This window comes from Poecilia formosa, unplaced genomic scaffold, assembly GCF_000485575.1.
Source record: "Poecilia formosa unplaced genomic scaffold, Poecilia_formosa-5.1.2 Scaffold16, whole genome shotgun sequence".
NCBI classification, from domain to species: Eukaryota; Metazoa; Chordata; class Actinopteri; order Cyprinodontiformes; family Poeciliidae; genus Poecilia; species Poecilia formosa.
In genome coordinates, this window is record NW_006799955.1 from 2103218 (window position 1) to 2124466 (window position 21249).

The window sequence follows — 21249 nt, forward strand, 5'->3', positions numbered from 1 at the left end:
GGCCGTGTGGTAAAGACTGATATTTTGTGATCTTGTAACCCCTCCTGATTTATCTTGGGGGGGTTTGAGGTTTCAGTTCAGACCTAATGGGATACTTCTCTCCCACTGTCATCCTCCAAACATTTTCCACTACGTCTGCCACTGTTGCCGTTCTTTTGGTATAAAGAAATACGAATTTAAGGCATGGAAACCATTTTTGCCTGTTCCGATTTATTTAGATCTCCTGGACTTCTTCAACTAACTCTGTTTTTTGCGCAAAGGGTGCGCAGATTTCGAGGCATTCACTGTTGCCCCTTTTACCGCCTCGTTTACATTCTGAGGTCTGCTTGTGGCGTCTTCAGGAAACCCCATTTGAATATGTTGAGGGAGGCCACGGTGGCTCAGGCACCCGGGGCACACTTTGATCCCCCGCTGATCTGAGAGGCCTCTGAGCGAGTCGGGTAAGCCTTGCCCCCTGCCAGATGTTTGGAGAGCAGGGCTCCTTCCTGCGTCTCATCCTGCTGTCGCCTCTGGTGATCGCGTCGGGCTGCAGCTCGACCCGCACTGTTTCGGGACACCAGTGGAGAGAAACAGAAAATTAGCCGTGGAAATCGAATTACTCCACCCCTCCAGACACGTGCACCCGCACACACTCTGCAAGCCGCCTCCATGATGCTAAAACACAGAGTGGGCTGAGGGAGTGGGGGGCGGGGGGGCGTGACCTGACGGACGTCGGGTCGTTTCCGTGTGATCCAACTAAGTTGGGTTAGATTTGTTTCTTTTAAACCTGACACCAAGCTAATCAGCCGCTCCCACTTTTTTTTTTTTTAGATAAATGCTCATCTGTATTTTATGGCAGAAAAACAGCATTAAAGCAGTTTGTACTCCAGGCAACACTAACCTTTGATTTCCCGTGTTTTGTCAGTAAAAACGCCACACATACAGCATGTTGTCATGTAAGCCGCACATATGAGACGACGCCTTCCTTCGTCACCTGTCAGCCGCCTGAATATTAACACAGCACGTTGGGAAAATGAGTCACAGAGGCGTGCGGAGAAAGAAAGCTTTCTGCTAGCAAGTGGCAGATATGATCAGAGTGCTGCTTATGCTGCTCAGCGTGGTAAACAGGATGGTGCCGAGGATCAGTCAGAGCTGACTTTATGATTTATGAAAGCCGAGCTACTTATGTTAACAGGCTTTCTGCAGATTATAGTTGTGGTAAACATTCGTGTCAAGAGAGAGGCAGATAAAGTGGAGCCACAACACAGAGCCCAATTACTTCTGTGCCTTGGAAAGTGGTTAACCTGGTTGTTCAACAAAGGAGAGGAATACGTCGGAAGTTCGACTTTTAGAGTTATTCTTATGTCCCCCCCTCTGTGTATAACACGGTTCAAGTCAATAAGAATTGATTTTGTGTGTCGCCCTGAGCTCTTTCTGCGCTTCAGAGCTGCAGCTTTTACCCACACCGAGGTCACACTCGAAACCACATCTTGTTTTCCTTCCCTCCCTCAACTTCCCACATGTCGTCCCACAAGGGTAACAGCCACCAGGTGCTGCTCCACAAACTTCCACCACTTCCAAATCAGCAGCAGCAGCAGCGGCGGCGGCAGCAGCATCACTGTATCAACACGCATCTGTCAGACAAATGATCCACCCTCTCCGTGTTCTCTAGACAAATACTCTCCCACCCTCTTGCTGTCTCTCAGCCTTTTGATTCATCTAACTGTCTCCGCGTATCGCCGCGTCTCTGCCGGATGCCTTGAGTTTTAGGCAAATTACAGGCTCGACGTAGCGGCAGCGGAGATTTGGAGGGGATAGGAAAGACTCAACTTAACGGAAGGAGTTGCCTCTGTCTGACGCTACCTACGTAATCCTCTTAATGTCAGTGGGAGTAGTTAACAGGATGTACTTCCAAACTACTCATCATCACAATTCCAGCAGAATAATCTCCCCAGACATAAAAGCAAGGTGCAGAAATTATGCTCTTGATGCTCTTTAATTTTTCTCATGATTTAGTGTACGGCGCTTAGCTAACATATTCAAAAACCTTGAACTTTTCCATATTTTGTTACAGTTGCAAACTTCAAGAGAGCACTGTTCAAGTCCACCATGCAGAAATGGAAAGAGAATGGCAGAACCGCAAACCTGCCGAGACATGTTAGTCCCACAGCCAAGTATCCCGTGGAATCTGGGAGAGCTGCAGAGATCCAAAGCTCAGGTGGACGAATATGTTCACACACAGCTATTAGTCAGACTAAAATGTGATTTTTGTTTCTTTCTTTCTTTGCCTATGTCTAAAACTCTACTTGTGGCAGAAAACTAACTCCACACACGTCACCAGGGTGAAACATGGTGGTGGTAGCATCACGCTGTGGGAATGTCTTGTTTTTTTTTTTTTTTGTTTTTTTTTGTCAGCTTGGACTGGGAAGCTGGTCAGAAGATGAATGAAGCTAAATGCAATTCTGAATGAGAACATGTGACCTCCAGAAGTATTGAACCAAGGGGTGATTGATTGAGGGTTTACACAACACCAGCACACTTTTTAGATCTTTATTTACTAAAGAAGAATATGCAAACCTTCAATATCTTCTTCTGTACAGTGAAATGGCTATTTTGTGTGGGTCTGTCATGTAAGATCCTAATAAAATACTCCAGAGCTTGTGGTTGCAACGTGACAAAATGTGAAAAACTTAAACATCTATGCATCTGTTTGCAATGCATTATATTAAGTCCTTATCCAAACCAAAAACCTGTTAGGTTTTTTTTTTTTTTTTTGCATATTTGTAGCTGCAACGTTAATAACTGGATATTCATCCAGTCCGGAGACAAAAAGAAATGACCTTAGTTTCCATAAATTAACTGTTTTTGGCTTGTTTTACTTGTTCATGTCTCCTCACTGCTAACTTACTTTATTTCACAGATTCTGTGCCACAGTTATAAATTGCTTCTGTTAAAAAATCTGACAAATGATCCACTTTAGCAAAGTTCAGAACATTTTTCCTGAAGTCCAAGTTCCAAAAAAAAGAAAAAAAAAATCCCCTGTCAAGCCAGATGATTGATTTCGGTGTGAAAAATTGCTTGTAAGTAACAACATCCTCTGCTTGCGTTAGTGAAAACAGATGCAGGAAGTGCCCTCTTTCGGCAATATCTGCTACATTTGATCAGCTTGTCCTCTAATTTAAAGCACATGAGTCGGTGCTTTAGGAGCAACGTGCAAAATGACAAAATCCTTCCTCGAGAAGTTCTGGAAATCCTCTTCAGGTTCTGATATCTGTGCAGACTGCCGTCTGCATTTGTGTCTGGTTTTGTGCGCGTGTTTCTGTGCATGTGTGCGAAGAGGCTGAGGTAAAGAGAGGGGTCTGGGTTGCACATGCTTCATTTAGACATCAAAGGCCTTTGCTGATGATTTTTCCTTATAAACCATGCCTTTTGGTGCCTCTGCTCTCTCCATCTGAATAAACAAAGCCCAAATGGGTTGTCTGGGAATAGTCAGGTGATTGCAGCACGTGATATTTGAAGTAAATCGATATATCTCTAATTTATTCCACTAAAAAACCCCTTTCAGCGTCTCTTTTATGTTGTTTCTGAGAAACATTCTGGTTTTTTCAAGAGATTTCAAAGTGGTATTTGGAGATGTAACAGAGCTCATCTGCTGCTCTTTGAAAATGAAAGCGGCACCTATCACAAAAATAATCTCAGCCCCTTTTTTTATCTCAAGGAGCAAACATGTAGAATATGTAAGTCTCTCACTGCGAGGAGCAAACTCTGCTTGGCTTTCTTTTGATATGGAGAAATCAATACTGCATGAAATGCTCTGCCTCTGTATTCCCAGCTGACTATTATTCCTTCCCACCCAAAACAGCAGATATTACCCACCATCATTTAGCAAACCCCCGACGCAAGCCACCGCCTGACCCCTTCCTTTCTCCGCCTGCCAATGTCCAAGCGGGACTCCGATGCCAGAGGCCTGTTGGCAGCCTCCCGGCCTGAAATATATCTGCAGGAGCAGCATTCCTCTGGGGCTGGCCTGGATCAAATGGCAGCGATTTCCCAAACAGAGGCAGAGAGATGGGAGGCTTGACCCGTCCTCTGATCTGCAGCGCGCTCTAATCGCTGCAGGTCAGAGCGGATAAATAGTGAGGCTGAACTTCGGACCTGATTGGCAGATGGAAATCCAGTAGAGGAGCATATTTTTATTAAATCATCTAATGGTGTTTTTTTTTTTTTTTTTTAAGTATTTTTCCGCTGTGGTATGAATTACAGTACTTTTCTACATAAGTGGCTGCAAACTATCCAGAGAACCTGGAGAAAATGCACATTTTAAATATGCTCATGTAAAAAGCGCAGAAGCAATTAGAATCAGTTGTCATCAAGCTAATTTGTCTTTCAGAAACTGATGTAAAATGTTAGTTAGAATGGGGAATGTATATATTAAAGATCCTGGAAAGATTCCAGATTTCACCATTAGGCTCCTATCATCTGTGCTTCTAGTCAAGTTGATGGTTTAACAACAAGAATAAGAAAGAAAATAAAAGATAAACCAACAAACAGACTGAAGCTTAACCCAACAAAACCATAAGTCTGTATTTACAACCTTCCCCCATCAGCAGTTTGTCCAGACGTTGCGCGTTCACAGTCACTTTCACTGACTTTCAGTGGTGCCCTTATGCCAATGTGTTTTTCAGTCCTCTGTTTGACACTGGTGTTGGATTTCAGTGGTCAGATATTAGATCTGGCACTGTATTATTTTTATTTTCAGAACTATAAGCACCGTGAAATCCAGTTGGCCATGATAGCTGGAGAAAAAAAAGGAATCTCCAAGCTTAGATGTAGGTCTGATGCATTTCCAACAGAGAAGCCCTCTGTTTCATTGTGGGAGGTTTGCTGCACCACAACCATGACTCAAATTAAGTAACGGTGACATTGGCGGGTAATGACTTTGTATTTATTAGCCAGTATAAAACCAACTCCATCAGCATGGTCACCTTTGAGGCAACGAAGGGACTCGAGGCGCCCAGACCTCCATTAAATCCAGGTCAGCCATGTTCAGACCTGCTAATATGGAACTGAACATTAGACCATTAAAACTGCAAAAATGATGAGGTAAACAGCAGGGTTGACTGTTGCCAGCAATGACATTCACATTATTGACTGGGAAATATTTAGTTGCACAAACATTTTATCTCAACAACATGCTGAGAGCCACTGAGCTCCTGAGACGGATGCGTGTCCAGGTGTTGGGTTTCATAATGAAGATGTCAGAGCCTGAATTTAATGGTTATTATAATATTACATGTATTAACATTTACATTTATTTTAACCAGTTCTTATTGTATCATAAAAAGATCAAAAACTGATTTATTTTTAAATTAGATTTAAATAATCAGAGTCTTGCAAAGGTATTCACACCCCTCTGACATGTTCACATTTGTGGTTTATTACAATAACAAACATTAATGTGTCTTATTGGCATTTTATAAGACAGACCACCACAATGTGTCATGTAATTGCTAAACAGAAGGGGAACAATGCATGGTTTTGAATTCAGCCCCTTTTATACAGATGCCACCAAATAAAATCTACCGCAACCATCTACCTACTCATGTTGCCTGTATAGCTTGTGCCTGTGGATAAATATAGCTAATTGGTGAGTTTGCTAGAGAAGATTAAAGAAGTTTTTGGTTGTAGCATGACTAAATGTGAAAAAGTTGAGGTGTGTGAATACTTTGGCAAGTCACAGAAGGTGCTATTGATGCACCCCAATGCATTTTTAAGAGGGATAAACCCCTTTCCACCCCCAAAGCATTTTATTCCCCCTTGCATTTATGAAAATTCTTTAAGTATCCTCAAATACTCGTGGGTAACAAGGATTCACACAGTGGGCAGTTAGCGCCTCCGAGGCACAGATAGATAAGATTCACGGTAGAAGTTAGCCAATATCTCAGAACTGACAGGAACTTTTGCTAAGTGTGACTTTAGTAAACTCGTGCAGGTCTGAATAACATCAAGAAAGCCGAGGGAAGATTGGAGGGGGATGGGGGGGGACGCTGCTCTTTGATGTGCAGGATTGAGATGTGATGAGGTCTGTTCAAAGTGAGCACAAAGTAGTGTTAAGATGGAAAGAGCAAATGCTGCTTTAGTCAAGGTAGACATGGTGAGTTGGAAGGAGATGATGAAGAAACGTCGTGTCTCCACCAAAACCAAAGGGAGATGAAACGTTATCGGGCACTAAATATAGATGCTGTCTCGTGTCTCGGATTTTGTAATGTGTGGATTTTTTTTTTAATCAAAGTTGGGCGAGGGTGGAAAGCCATCATCAAAATCGTCCATCCATCAGTGCATCCAACCATCTATCCATATTAAATTCCCGTTTTAGCACAGAGGATGCCGGTTGCTTGTCTCCGATGGCCAGCATATGACACTTTGGGTGAATTTTGAACATGTGTTTAAATGTGTATACCAAGGCTCCCTATGGCAAATAGTTAATTACAGAAGCTCATTTTGCGTACGACTTTCAGCTCTTTATTTGTACATTTAAACTTCGGCTTCTGGACTAAACAATTAAAGCCTGACAACTCTCAGCAAGCCTCATTAAATACAACAACTTGCACTGCAATTACAGGACATCATTGTTAACCTCATTAATGAAAGAAATGGTGAGTGTGTTAAAAATAGATTACTTTTTATCAGTATGCTCAATTAAATGAAAAAAAATGCTTTTATAGAAAGCATTATTGGCTTAATCATGTAATGGAGATGAGGATGGTGTGTGTTCAGGGTGACATGCAGACTCAGTTTCTAGTTAAATAGTTCTTGGTTAAATGAAAATAGGTTTTAAATCTAAATCTACCAGGGGTATAAACAATCTGTAGCTTAACTGAAGCCCTGAACATTAAAATGCAGCATCATCTGGTGAGAACATCTTCATGGCTTTCTTTCAACAAATCCTGTCACGACTCCAGAAAAGACCAGATTTGTAGATCAGACCTATAGACGTCTTGTTGACCGAGCTTCCCACCTGAGCTGCAGCTCCTCCAGAGTTACAGTCAGTTTATGTGGACTGCCACGCTCTTTCCATTTTGATGTAATGATTGATTAGATGGAGCTTTCCCTTCCTTGGTCTTTGTGATGCTTTTTGTTCGCCAATGTTCTCTAACAAACATTTATGACCTTCATAACACAGAGGGATTTATACTGAATTCAAATTATATGCATCTGAACTCTATATTTCAGTTTTGTTGCTTCTAAATGTAACTAGGATTTCATTCAGGGTATCAGAGTAAAGACAGTACAAAAACATGCAATTGGTTTAGATTTTTATTTGAATATATATGCATATAAACTATAGGCATGTCATATTTCCTAAAACACTCCAAAGTTTGTGACTATAATGAGACAAAATTAAAAAAAAAAAAAAAAAGAAATTTATATATATAAATAAAGTTAGGAATACTTTTCTAAGGGACTAAACCTCTGTATTAATTTTTGTCAGAGTTGTTACAACTTTTGTAACATTATTTGTGTTTGCTTTATAATTGGCACCTAGTGAATTCGTTTTTACGACAAGTCTGCTCTGATTGGTCTGTGCCGCAGAGTTTCGCCTCTGAATGCTTCCTCTGCAGCAGCACGAGAAACACCAACACATCCTGCTGTGCACCTGTTAGGAGAGATATAATTCTGAGTGATTTATACGTGTGGATCTTTGTAAAATTAAGCTGTTATTGAGTCATCTCATCAATGAAATTACGTGATTGCATTTTAGTGAATTTTAAAGCATTTCACTTGCTTTTTCAGTCACGCAGATTAAAAGAGTCGAGGGCAGATTGTGCTTACTGCTGCTGTCGTCATCGTTGGTATCGTGCCGGTGCTTCTTGTTGTTGTTGTTGTTGTTGTTGTTGAGCCTGCTTGGATGGCTGCCCTCATTTTCTCCCTCTGTTTCAGGTTCAGTGACGAAGCCGCAGCAGAGGACTTCTCGTCGTCGTGGCCAGCAGCCCAAGCTGCTCAACAGCCCTGAAGACAGCCTGTACTACAACCAGCTAAATGTGAGTTCAAAGTGCCGATAAAGGCCTTTGTCTGAGTTTGGTTCCAGATGATAATACAATTAAACCTACCTGTGCCAGACCCTGGAGCCCCACCCCCACGCTCCTCTGCCTCTTGTCTTGAACATGTGCTTATGCTCTTTATCTGTTGCTTTCATGTCAGGATGTCTGCCTTCACGGTGAATAATTGATGTGGTTTATCAAAGCCGAGCAAGATGCATGCTTCATCAGACTCACTTGAGCCCTTTGATCAGAAAAAAAATTATGCTGTGACTTCTGATATTATCAGCATCTGCTCGCATTCAACACAAAATCACTTTGAATTAAAAATTAATGACTCTCTGCTCATCTTTTGACTGTGTGCTCTTGGCCCTTTCCTCAGAGAACTCTGGATCACCAGGGGAGCAAGAGGAAGCCGAGAAAACTTGGGTAAATAACTGCTTTCCTACTTACAGCGACTCTAAACAGAGCAGGCCCGTTGTGGGATCGGAAAATCCAGAAATGGAGTTGTTTTCTTACAATGTAAATGGAGAGCTGAAAATAACGCTTTTTTTTTGTTTGTTTGTTTTTTTATGGGAGGAAGCTCTGCGTCACTATAGAGTTGGGGGGGAGAGGTGCACATTAGGCTTTTGTCAGGATGTTCATTTTAATTGTTAAAGACCTGACTTTGCACTATAAATGACACAGTTTGAGTTAAACACCTGACTACACGCCTGCTGCGTCTGCAAATATTGCCTCTTTTTCTTCGGATCATGAAAAACTTCATCACTGCCCGCTCTATCCAAGTTTTTCACTCCTGTCTTCTCACACATCACAGTCAAATCAAAGTGCTGGACGGAGAGGATGAGTACTACAAATTACTGTCAACCGTGGAGTCGATCCCTGAGGAAGAGCACGCGACTGAACCCCCTCCCACCCTTTCCAACGGGCCCCTCGTCAGTCAGCGCTGAAGCTCTGTGTCAGTGTCAGCCGGTAAGAAAGATACATCAGACACAGAGACAGACAGACACTCCAAAGGAAAACCGCTCTGTGTTGGCCGCGCTTTGGTGGGAAGAACAAGTAGAACTGGTGCAGGAGAAGCAACTTGTGCAGACATTGTGCTCTGGTCTGTTAATCCAAAGGGCTCTGAGTTTGTATGAGTAGCTCACTTACCTTTTCTGGCATTATTGTACAGATGCACTGCTCTTGTACATTGTCTTTTGTTCTATTGGTAGATGGCTGCCCCATTTCCTATAAGAAAAAAAAATTCTGGTCAAATGAAAATATTTTACATATGTGCCAGGGGTATGAATAATTTTGTGTCTTACTGTTATTTTCTTTCTTTTTTTGTTTTTTCTTTATAATTCCTAGTCGTCTTAAGTTTTATTTAGTTTTTACCCAGATGGTCCACTTAGGAGTCTACAACAATAACAACTTGCAGGATTTCTCTTTTGTCTTTGGCAAAACACTACAAGCCATTCCTCCAGCTAGTGCTGGACTGTTTTGGTTGTATTTACCCAGAATGCCCTCCGCTATAGTACACTTCCTGCTTTTGGAGCGGTCTCCAGTCTGTTTGCATTCACATATGCATTCGAACCGCCCCAGAGTTCACTTTAACCAAAACGAAACCCAGGTTTTTAGACAGACCAGAGTTCACTTTTCTGATCTGCACCAGAGTTCAACTACATTTTCACACCTCTCAAAACAAAGCAGACTTTCTTGGCAAGTGAACTAGAGTTCTGGGCTGGTGTGAAGGCATCCTAAGTTGGCAAAACTGGCTCAGAAAGATTGACAGAGCATCTTCACTGTATTTAGCTTACAATTTCTACTTCAAGTCTCCTCCTCTTGCTTCCTGAATGAAGTTGTTTCCACATGTTATGAAGGACATTTTCTGTAAAACATTCTTCTTACGTCTTCTGTTCTCAATCTAGCTTCATTTTAAAAACTGATACTGACACTAATTTAAATCTTCTTCCCCCAGTAAACACTTCTACTCAGAAAAGTGTTGCTAGCATGACCGGTTAGTGCTCAGTTTTTGTTCATGTTCATGGATCAAAAAATAAATCTGAGCAGGGAGTCACTGGTCAAGCTAACCATCAGCGACCAGCTGATTTCTCTGTACAGCTCTACATTACTGAGTTTTTTTTTTCTGTTACTACAAAGGTTGTGTCAACAAATAGCTTGACAATAGTGAGATTTACTCTTGCAAAGTTGTTCTTTGCCTTTATTTGCTTCCTGAACAAGATAAAATTGATTTATTTTTTATTAATAGATAAAATTCTGCCACATGTTCAAAGCTTTGCTCAGGTGGCAGATTGCTGTGAAACTTCACAGACGTTCCTTTATGATCATGTTAATCATAATAGACAGAAGGAAAACATCGTGTGGTGGTGTTGGAAGAGTGTACGACGTTAAAAATCAGTTGTAATAATAAAACACTCGCACTAGAGCCACATATGGCTGAAATTAACTCATAATGTCTTTGTTATTCGTTTACATTCTTATTACTTTTTTTTTGATAGATTCATGAATATGTAACATTTGAGAAATAAATCCAAACATCTGAGGTACAAAAAATAAAATGAAAAAAAAAAACATCCTCCTCTGTGTGAGTAAAACCATTCCCTGAAACAGTTACACCATGTGGTTTACATCTTTAACAAACATTTTCCAGCTCTTTTCCACATTTCCGACGAGAAGCCCCTCATCCCGCAGCAAGCCTCCAGCCTAAGCAGTGTTAACATGAAATTGAAACATCTACCTATTTCCAAACCTCGTGTCTCCTGTCTCACACTGATCCAAAGACAAATCCCTGCAAAACCCAGAACTCTTTCGACGAGTTCTCCCTCTGCGAGTTGGCTTTAGTTAGAGGGGCTTTGTGCTGTCTGAGAGCAGAGAATCACCAAACGGAGCTTCACAGAGGCTGAGCTCGACCTCACTTTGAATTTCACCCTAAATACAGAAAAAAAACCTTTTAAGATGTGAAGTGTCGGAAATGCAGGGCTGGCGAGTTGATTTGTGGAGCTTTTTTTTTTTTTTCTTTTCAATTTGCATATCATTTACTGCATCTTCCTTTGTTGACACCCGAGGGCCTGAGAAGAGATTTTGATCTTAATAGGAAGAGTAGGGTGGTATGAGTGAGGATCTCATCCTCCTTATGCTCAGCGGGAAAAACATTAGAGCTCTGCATTGATAGCGAGACTGGCTTCACTTAGGTTGGATTTACAGGAATCCTGGTGAGTTTAAAGAGGCCCAAAGAGTTCAGTGTTGGGAGGGTTGGATGCAGGTTGGTGCATGAGGACATTACAGGCTATCTATATGTGTATTTAACTATATTTACCATGGGAACTAAAAGGTCTAATGGCATGGAAGTAGTTAAAACGTACTGCAAGTTAAAATTAGGACGTTAGTCGGTTGTGACTCCACCAGTTTTGTGGTTGTGACCCTGTAATTTGCCAACCATAACTGTGCTGTTTGTTGTTTTGTGCGGCCGCAAATTTTTGTAAAGGGAACTTGCATAGCTTTCTACATCTCTTTTAAGAAGAAATAATTCCCCATATTAGTGTAGGAAGTGGGCATGAGCTAGTATGAGACTCTCACAGCATCATAACATTGAATGGAAATAACATGGCTTCACTGTGTTTGGAGGAAAAAAATGTAGAACTACAATGTGCAACATAATCCAATTATTTTTAATTAAAATAAAATTCATACTGTTTCCAAAACAATACATATATAAATACACAATACCATATGGAGCATTTTTGCAATGATCCTTTTGTTTTTACAAATAAAGGTTAAAAAATCTGTAATCGGTGTGAAACGTTGATCAGTGTCAGAGTCTGTAAAGGTCTGTGGTGTGGAATCATCCAGCCGGGTTTAGCTTTGTTGTATTCAAGTTGCCCAGAAATCCAGAGCTAATATAACATCTCATCTGATTTTAGAACGTTCTGTTTTCAAGTTGGAAAAGAGGTATTCATTTGTTTTAGTTCCAACTAATATCAGCAATTCACGACAATGGCATTATATTTGTTTCCAGTTTTCACATTTAAATGCAACAAGAACATGTTCTCAATTGCACATTTTATAGCACTGTTTATCCCATTGTTCAAAACAGATGCAAACTATCAAAAATGCTAATAAATAGTGAATAGCAGCAACTTTTATCTTAGTTTAATGTGTCCAGCTTCCCCTGACAGGAAGCAGATTTCAGGGTATTGTCTCATTGTTTTTCCGACTGAGAGCCTGAAAACTTCTTAAATTAACTTTTTAAAATAACACCTTAAACTGAATCCCGGTTAAGTGCATAACTGTTCAGTTTAGGTTTGATTAATGTAAGAATTTTAGATGTTGAAGTAAAAATGATCAATTACAATCCAGACTCCTTTTAAAAAAATGAAATAACTAACTTTAGCATGGCTAGCGGTTAGCCAGTCGAGGTATTATGTCGCTGTTCCTACGAATCGTTTGCATCTTGTCCCTTTTTATATTGAGTTTTTAAAATGTGTCCACACGGCGTATTTAACGAAACAAAGGCATCTTCAGTGTTTCTGTTGCTAAGTGTTGCTCAGGCAACACGATGTCTTTATTTGCTAGTTTTGTCAACGCAGCAACTACATCCTGTCTAACTTCAGAATAAGAGCCTCAAACATATCGCAGTGTGTCTGCACCGATCTGCATAGACCATCTTAGACTTCACTAGATTAACTCACAACTAACAGCTTATGAATAAACACACACTTAAAGGATAAGAAATATTGTAGCATTTTAAAATTAGGACTCCATGAGAATTTCTCTTGTGTGGGAATCAAAAGTGCAAGTCAGCTGACAGTAGGAGTGTAGTAATGTGTGAAGGGCAGCGCTGCATGAGTCTTTGCTCCAAATTGGCAGATAAGTCTCCAGACTTTTTTCATCACCTTATTAAAATGACTTTAAATTACAGCAGCAATGTGGTAAAAAATCTTAGCAAAGAATTGTGGTTGAACAGACATGTAAAATCACATAATTTAGGGTAATAATAAAACTTTTTTTTATTTTATTAATTTACTGACCACAAATCTTAAACGATCCACTGCACTTCTCCAAATGAACAAAGTTAAACATCAGCTTTTGTTGAATAAATATCAAGAAGTTAGTTGAAACTAGACAGAGACTAATTGAGACATTTTATTGGAATAATCATGAAAACCCCTCCATAATTGTAAGTACAGCGTAATAGACTACTAAAGAGATGTCTCACACATACCAAGACATTATTTAATGAATTTTACAAACATTAATGATCTGTAAATTGTCTCTTTTTTTTTTTTTAATGTGAACCTGCATAATTAAACTCATGTCTTTGTGGCTTATCATCAAATTTAAGGCTGCAGGAATTCAAAGCGTAGTACAGCAGAATACTGTCAGAGTTATAATGTGGTGTCACAGTTAGTTCAGACGCATTTCACCTCCGGTCCTAACCAAGGATCGCAGAATAATTAAAATCCTCATTGTGCATTACTCTCTTGCTGGGATAGTTGGTTCCTCCGAAGAGCAGTCTGAAATAGGTCACCCCAGCACCCTGTAGTGCGTCATAAAAGTACACTGAATCAATTAAGTGATCATGCTCCCTTGATTATTTTGGCCCTGTTTTACCACAGAGAGGAATTTCAAATAGGCTCTCTAGTTTGAATAACAAGGTTGGACTGTGGTGACAAATGGTGCCAGAGAGGGTGTTTCTTTCCCCTGTTTTTCTCTGCCAAATTAACTCCCCTGGCTGATTGCCTGCTTTAGCATATGAGAGGAGGTGAGCAGAGGTGTGTGCATAATTGCCTCCGATGGCTGATTATGTGCTGCAAAAGGCAAATGTTATGAAATGCTGACCCGATGAGCAGAAGCTCCGGGTTGCCGTAGAGGTGTTGGAGGCTGCAGGACGCTGAGGGACGGCCAGTGTTTTAAGTCCCAGCACCTGTGTTTCCTTGGGTACTTTCCTGCAAATCCAGCTCAGTCTTGTTTTTAGCCTCATTAAAATCTGACAACATCTGGTGCGTGGGATAGGGCTCCTTTAATGTGGGTAACATTACTGCTGGTGTTATTTTTTGCTATTTTAGCTATTTACCTCATGGGTTGTGTGCACGTTCATTAAAGATGCATCCAAACTGCTTCACCAAGGTTTTTTTTTTTTTTTTTTTTTTTTTAAACCACATTTTATGGAAATCGCTCAAGCTGCAGTCTCCACAAGTGATGAAAAGCTTTTATTTTCTAAAAAAGCATGCTTACCTTTTCACCTAATAGTGATGTCTCACTTCAAAGAGAGCGCACGATTAGGCCAACATTGTCCTGTTTCTATATACTCAGAGTTCAAAGGGAGAGTTTCATGTGCAGCCTCCTCCAATCCTCCAGTTTACGTGCTTTTCATGCTCACATGTGTCTGATTTTTCACACGCTGGAATTATTTTTCACACTCTCGTGATTGCATGCAGCGCCCTGCCGAAGTATTCATACCTCATAAACTTTTCCCACATTTTGTTGTTTTACACCATAAACCTCGGCGTATTTTCTTTCTATTTTATGCAACAGACCGACACAGAGTCTCTTATAAAAATGGCAGCAAAACAATTAATTGTTTTCAACATTTTTTACTGATTAAATCTGATAAGTGTGGTGTGTTAGTATCTAGCCCTCCTGAGAGCCACACTCTCCTATAAATTTTTTGGAGATGTGTTTCTGCCCGCTTTGAACATCTTAAATTTTTGCCCGTTCTTCTTTGTGAAATCAGTCAAACTGGATAGAAATCATCATTACCACTGTTTCAACAATCTCAAGCCTCTGCAGCTTCTCCTCTTTTCTTTCATAATTGCCACGTTCCACCAACTCTTGAGAAACATTCCCAGAGCATCGTGCTACCAACACCATGTATCACAATGGGAATAGTTTGTTCAGGATGAAGTGCAGTGTTAAGTTTCCCACTGCATGTATTATTTCCACAAAAAGTTTCATTTTATTCTTAAGGCTTCCTTGCAGGAATTGCTTTTGCTTTATACTGACAGGCGAGTCCTTGTAGGTTTGCTTTTATCCCATCCTCTTTAAAATATGGGTGGAAAGAGGATGGGATAGGAAATATTTTCTATTTCCTATCTCAAACCTACTTTAAGCTTCTTTTTATTTTTATCCCTGACCAGTCTGTCAATTTCTTGTAGTGGATTTTAATTGGAGGTGTCATAGTAAAGGGGGCTAAATATACAAACGTATGCCACATTTCTCAGATTTACAAAAAAAAAAAAAAAAAAAAAAAACTGAGAACCATGCATCCTTTTCCTTCCACTTCACAATTATGTGCTACTTTGTGTTGGTCTTCCCACTAAAATCCCAATAAAATACATGCTACTTTGAGGTCTTAACGCTACAAAGTGTGAAAAAGTTCAAGAGGTGTAAATATGTTTACAAGGCACTTTGTATTTATTGCAAAGAATTAGGACAAGTTCCTGTTTTACACTTTTTTTTCCAACCTCGCAAACATCAATTAAAGGGGACAAGAAAATAGCTAAAAACAGTACAAAGTCAACATTTGCCGCACTTTGAGACACTTTGCTGCCTAATGATGGATACATGAACATCAGTCAGATGTCAGACGCATGTCGGTGGCTCTGAGCAAGAGAGACATTCCCTAAAGACGGCATTAATAAAGAAACTGGTTGAGCCTGGTTGAGACACAAAGACTAAGAGGAGGGGAGGAAGAACGAGATAAAAGACTCTGTTGAGTACATACATCAAAGCCTGCTTAATGACCAGGGATGCCATTAGGGTTACGGTGGCTTTTGTTTCAGCTTTCTCTCACCTGCAGTTTGTTGAGGATGCTCTATGCGCTGTTTTGTTGTGAAAATTTGCATGAATATAAAACGCATGCGTGCAGGGATAAGAGTTGCTTCCCGGCTGCTCGTCTTGGAGGTGGCTGAATGTTTTAGTCAGAATTACAGCCTCCTTTTCATTTGTAAAACAGACCTGGAACCAGTTTCCTCCCACTTTTTTTTAATAATAATAATAATAATAATAATAAAGTATACAGTGAAACAAAGGTTTGCACAGAAAACCAGAAACAGCATGTGGAGTCTGTGATGCGGTGAAATGTATTGTCTTAAAGTTTTCTCTGTGCCTCCGGTGCTGGAATTGGTTTTGACAAATCAGAGCGTGAAATTAAAATGAGCCCCTCTCAGTTTGCACACGAGGTGGGGGCACAAGCAGACTTGGCATGGCCGAAGGTGTGACCCTGTTTTGTTTTGCCCCAGCTTTACTGTCCCAGATGGTGGGACCAGCTGCCGCTGAATAAACGCTGGACCGGGTGCAGTGTGAGAATTACCACGGCCTTGTTTCGGTTTGGGACGCATCACAGAGAGCTTGTCACTTTTTGGCCACCGCCAGCAGGAGCAGGAAATTTCACCTGGTGTTTGACCAAACTTCCTTCCTTTGCAGCGCAGATTTTATATTTATTGTCCATTGTTTTTATTACAGCCACCTTTCATCGCATGAACCGGTGCAACTTAATAAATTTGTCTTGATGTATTTTACTTCAGCGATTCAATTCAAATAGAGAAACTCATATGTAAAATCATGACACAAAGTGATTTGAAGCTTTTATTTCTGTTACCTTTGGTGATCATGGCTTACGGCTAATGGAAATTCATTTTCTTTGAACGAGAGAAAGGTGAGGCCTACAAAACTTTCTGCAGCACATGAACAGAAATTTAGATAGTGCTATTGATAGGGATTTCTGTGTCTTTCCTCTCTCTTTTATCTGCTTGCATACACATATACACTGACATGCACATGCAATGTTAAGGAAATTACTTCACAGTGTAACGCCCTCTGTAAGGCATAACTTAGTTAAGGCCTATAATCACATTGTTCAGGGCCACTTTGTGTTTGTCTCTTAAGGACTCTTATTTGCCTTTAATAAATTGGACTGGTGATTTTTTTCTGTTTTCTTTGTTATTCGAAATGTTCCCTCCCAAAAAATAAACCCCAGAGAAACAATTAAAATTAGCAAAGGTCAAAAGAAATTTTTTTTTTTATTTTATTTTATTTTTTGTACATTTGGAGCTTTTTTTTTTAAGTTTTCCCGTGCATGGTGCAGGCAGAAAAAGATGAAAGTTGTTTTCCCGTAGTTTGCAAAAGTTGTGGACCTCAGACGCCTGTGAGGGGCTAAAATCAGCAAATACTTGAAATACCCTTCAAAAGCTTAGAACTTATAATTTTAGTAATTTACATGCCGAATTTACCTAAACATGCATTAATACGCACATTGAAATTAGTCTTAGCACTACGCCAGAAGTTAACATCTACAGTCTTTCTCCTCACTGTTCTTGGGGGTTCAGCCAATCAGTGCCCAGGAAAATAAATGGCACTCCTGGATTGGCTGGTTTACAAAGGCCAACCAATAGTGTGTCAAGTAGCATTCCACCAAGGTATTTCAGTTTCCCAAGCTGCAATTTATTTAGAAATATAAGTCCTGCTCAATCCAAACCTGACCTTTATTTGAAGACATAATCCTGGACATTTAATAGCCACAGTGAAACATGGTGGTGGCAGCATTATGCTGTGTGAATATCTTTCTTCAATATAAGCTGGGAAATTTGTCGGGCTTCATAGAAAAAAAAAGATTTTAGTATGTACTTTGTTGAATATGAAAGCATTCCACACTTTTCAAATTTGTGCTTATAATAAATGTTTCGAAGCATTTATCACTTTCCTTTCCGCTTTGCAATCACGTCACTTGGTGTTGGCGTAGCTCATGAAATCTCAATGAAGCACACAGAATCGTGCGGCTGCAACGTGACAAAATGCGGAAAAGTTACATTTGCGAGGTGCTGTATAATAATATAACACAGCGTGAGTGAAAATGTGTTGTTGCTCCTAGCCACTGAGAGAAGTAAAACGTCAGAGGCTTGTTACGTCTGTGACATCTCAGTTTGAAGGTGATGTCTTTTTATTGTAATGTTTCCTGAGAGAGCACTGCAGGCAGGAACTTTGTACATCATCACAGAGGGGGCAGAGATTTCCTCTTTAATGCTGGATTAGCGCAGCCAGGGTGGGCTGAGAGGAGGTAAAATGACCTGTCCCGCCTTTACGTGACCCGGGGCCGGCGCTGCACATTGCCATGGCTTTGCTGTTTGCTCTTATGCAGCGAGATCCTGGGCTTCATAGGTTCAGCAGAGAGGGGCCGGGGCGGCAGAAGAGTAGTATCGTGTTGCAGGGAAAATTAGTGAGACCAAAGTTGGAGTTTCTGTGTGTTGGGGGCTGCGAACAATGGCAGCTTTCTGTCAGACAGCGACTTCAAAGGTCTGCTGAGTGACTGCTCTGAGTTATACTTTGTTGTAGATCACTGAGGAAATTCACAGATGTTTTCTCATACGAGACACCATTATAGCGGCTCAAGTACCCAGTAGCCTCGAGCGTCTCTCTCCCTCTTCTCCCCCGTCTCTGTCTCTCCCACACACTCACTCTCACAGCCTCTGAAATCTCTTCCATGAGACAGATGTGGAACCTGTTTTTTTTTTTTCTTCCCCCCCCTCCAACTGTCCAGAGAATATGGAAAGTTAGAAAAGGGTTCGTGTTGTGGCGTTGCCCAACAACTCTGTCAAATCTGAAGTCCTGGCTGTCAGTCTGCTCCAACTGTCAAGATCTTCGCACTTCCTCACTGGTCCTTTGTGGAACAGAAGTAGAAGTGTGAGCCATGCAGCTGCAGAATGGGAACAATAGTCACAAGTGGTATGATTTTCACGTGTTGTTTAACAGTAATATTGATGCTGCGCTCTTATCTTCTGTTTCTTTTAGGTTGCCTTGTTCTGGAGCAGAACCAAAACCCAACCCATCTGAAGAATACGCGACTCTTACTGTAAATTTTTATTTATTTCTAGGTGTGCTGCTGTTTTTTTATGAGCCAAATAAATATTTTAAAAATCCTGTTGTTTTTAATGATTGTATTTATCATAATGCACTTTATTCCTCTCACACACATTTCAGGATACATTACACTATTAATACCCATCAAACTTTGCTGCATTTTGTCACTTTAACACATCAACTGCAATAGATTTTAGGGGATTTTTAAAAAAAAAAAGATAGACAAACACAAAGTGGTACGTCAGTTTAAAGTGAAAAAAATATCCATTGATCCATCGTCTACTCCCACTTATCCATGCATTGTCCAGCAGTCACTGGGCGAGAAGCGGGATAGGTCACCAGTTTATTTCAAGCCAACATGGAGACACACAGGATAGACAACAATACACACACCTGTCACTCTTAGGGCCAATTTAGAGAGAATCATTAACCTATGAGTGTTTATGGACTGGAGGAAGTCGGCATACCCAAAAAGATGAGAAAAAGCCCAGGCTGGGATTTGAATCTAGGACCTTCTTGCTGCAAGGCGAGAGCAGTGGCACAACACCAAAAACCACATGAAGGTCAACATCTTTAAGAAATAAATATGGAAGGTTTGTGGCGCTACTCTGGTGGAATTTATTTACCAATTGACTTTTTGAAACCAGTTTGATCGCAGAATACTATATTTAAGGCTGAAAACAAATACATGCCACACTTTTTCAGATTTTTTTATTTGTAAAAAAAAAAAAGTGTTGAAAACCATGCATTAATTCCTTCCACTACACAATTATTACAGTCTTTATGTCCATATTGAAGTCTTTTGACTGCTCCAATCTGCTTTTAGCGTGCTTGCCTTGAGCCTAAGATTTCCTTCCTGCTGTGTGAAATACGAGGTGGCTCTGACTGATCCACATCTTTCAGTACACAAGCAGACAATCAATAGCTGTGGGACTTCCTTCATGATCATTTCATTAATAAATGTCATATATAAAAAAAAAATCATAAAATAATTCATGTTATTTTATGTCCGAGAAATGGAAAATGCTCAAGCCTACAAAATAACAGTCTGGAGTGAGTAAATTCAGTGAATCAAGCATATGGTCATTTCTGACAAAGTCCTGCTCAATCAAATTCATCCCTTACCTGGAGTCCTTTTGAGGTGCATGAAAACCTTGGAGATTATATGAAGAGGTTATCAAACGTCTCCAAGAAAGATATTAATATTTATTAATGCTTACAGCTCACAGAAATCACCTATGAGTGAAATTTGTCTTGCATGTCTGGACAGCCTGCATGTACAGCTGATTTTTTTTGGAGAAGTGCACCGGAAATCAAGAGCGTATATGTGCATTTTAATGAATAACAAACAAAAAATGATTTTGTTTTCCAGTGGGCTCCCTCCCTCCGCTTTAACAGTTTGCTGCTTTGACATGAAAGAGCAGATTACTGCATAAGACATTTATCTGACATTTAAACCTCGAAGCAGAAAAACTGACAGCTTGTTGCGGCTCCTACACAAATTTCAGAGAAGATGGGAAAATATGTGATTCTGTTTTCTGAGGCTCTCTCTTATCTTTGTTGAGTCTGAGGACTTGCATACCAGTTTAGCATTGTTGGCTGAAAAACAGTAAACGAAGTTGGAATCAATGCAAACCAGTGGGGAAAAATATAGTAATCTCTGTTTAGAAGTTTTTCAGTTGTGTCACATAGCCACACTTTCACAGCTGCTGTCAATTTAGACAAGACACTGATGTCCATCCACCACCAGAAGACTCTGGACAATAATTTGCACAGGCCAAAGGAGACCCTCAAGTAAGAAATCTAACACATTGACATTAAAATTCGAAAAGCTTCTGCAAACTCCGATTTTTGGAAACTATGTGTATTTAGTAAGTAATATGATAATATTAGTATTGTATAATACTTAAGCACAAACATCACATGACATCCTGAAAACACACCATGACAAGCCTGAAGCTTTGGGTTCAAATTGGGCAAATATGGTGTTTGGAGGTTTTCTCAGCTTAAATACACCAGAAATACTTCAATGATTTCCACCACGTTCTGCAGGACTCTGCTGATGCTCCATTCATCTAAATCTAACAAGTTCAAGCAGGGAAGTTTCTAATATGTACAGAAAAGCATCTCTCATGACCACGGACTGTTTTTTGATGAAACTTTTGTTTTTTGTTTTTTACAGTACCTTTCAGAGACTACCAGGTTGTACATGTTTTAAATGAACAAATGTGTCATTACTTTAAAAATCTGTAGGACTTCACAAAATAAGTTGTTAAAATGTCAACTGAAGAGGAATATTCTGCCTTCTTTGTATTTAGGTCGATGACATCATGAAAGGTACACGAAATTATGGCTTTTTTTGAGTTGTAAGCTC

At 40.2% G+C, this 21249-nt stretch overlaps 1 protein-coding gene across 2 annotated transcripts in view; it reads left to right on the top strand.

Moving 5' to 3' along the window:
- The window catches only part of myo3b (myosin IIIB), an 80065-nt gene extending 61130 nt beyond the window's left edge, over nt 1-18935 (top strand). For both annotated transcript variants that reach the window (XM_016668633.1, XM_007546453.2), the window contains 4 exons: nt 7921-8021; nt 8401-8447; nt 8836-8990; nt 18807-18935. In XM_016668633.1, the coding sequence (XP_016524119.1) occupies nt 7921-8021; nt 8401-8447; nt 8836-8968 (281 nt within the window). In that variant the 3' untranslated portion in view covers nt 8969-8990; nt 18807-18935. The remainder of the gene's footprint in view (nt 1-7920; nt 8022-8400; nt 8448-8835; nt 8991-18806) is intronic.
- The last annotated feature ends 2314 nt before the right edge of the window (nt 18936-21249 follow it).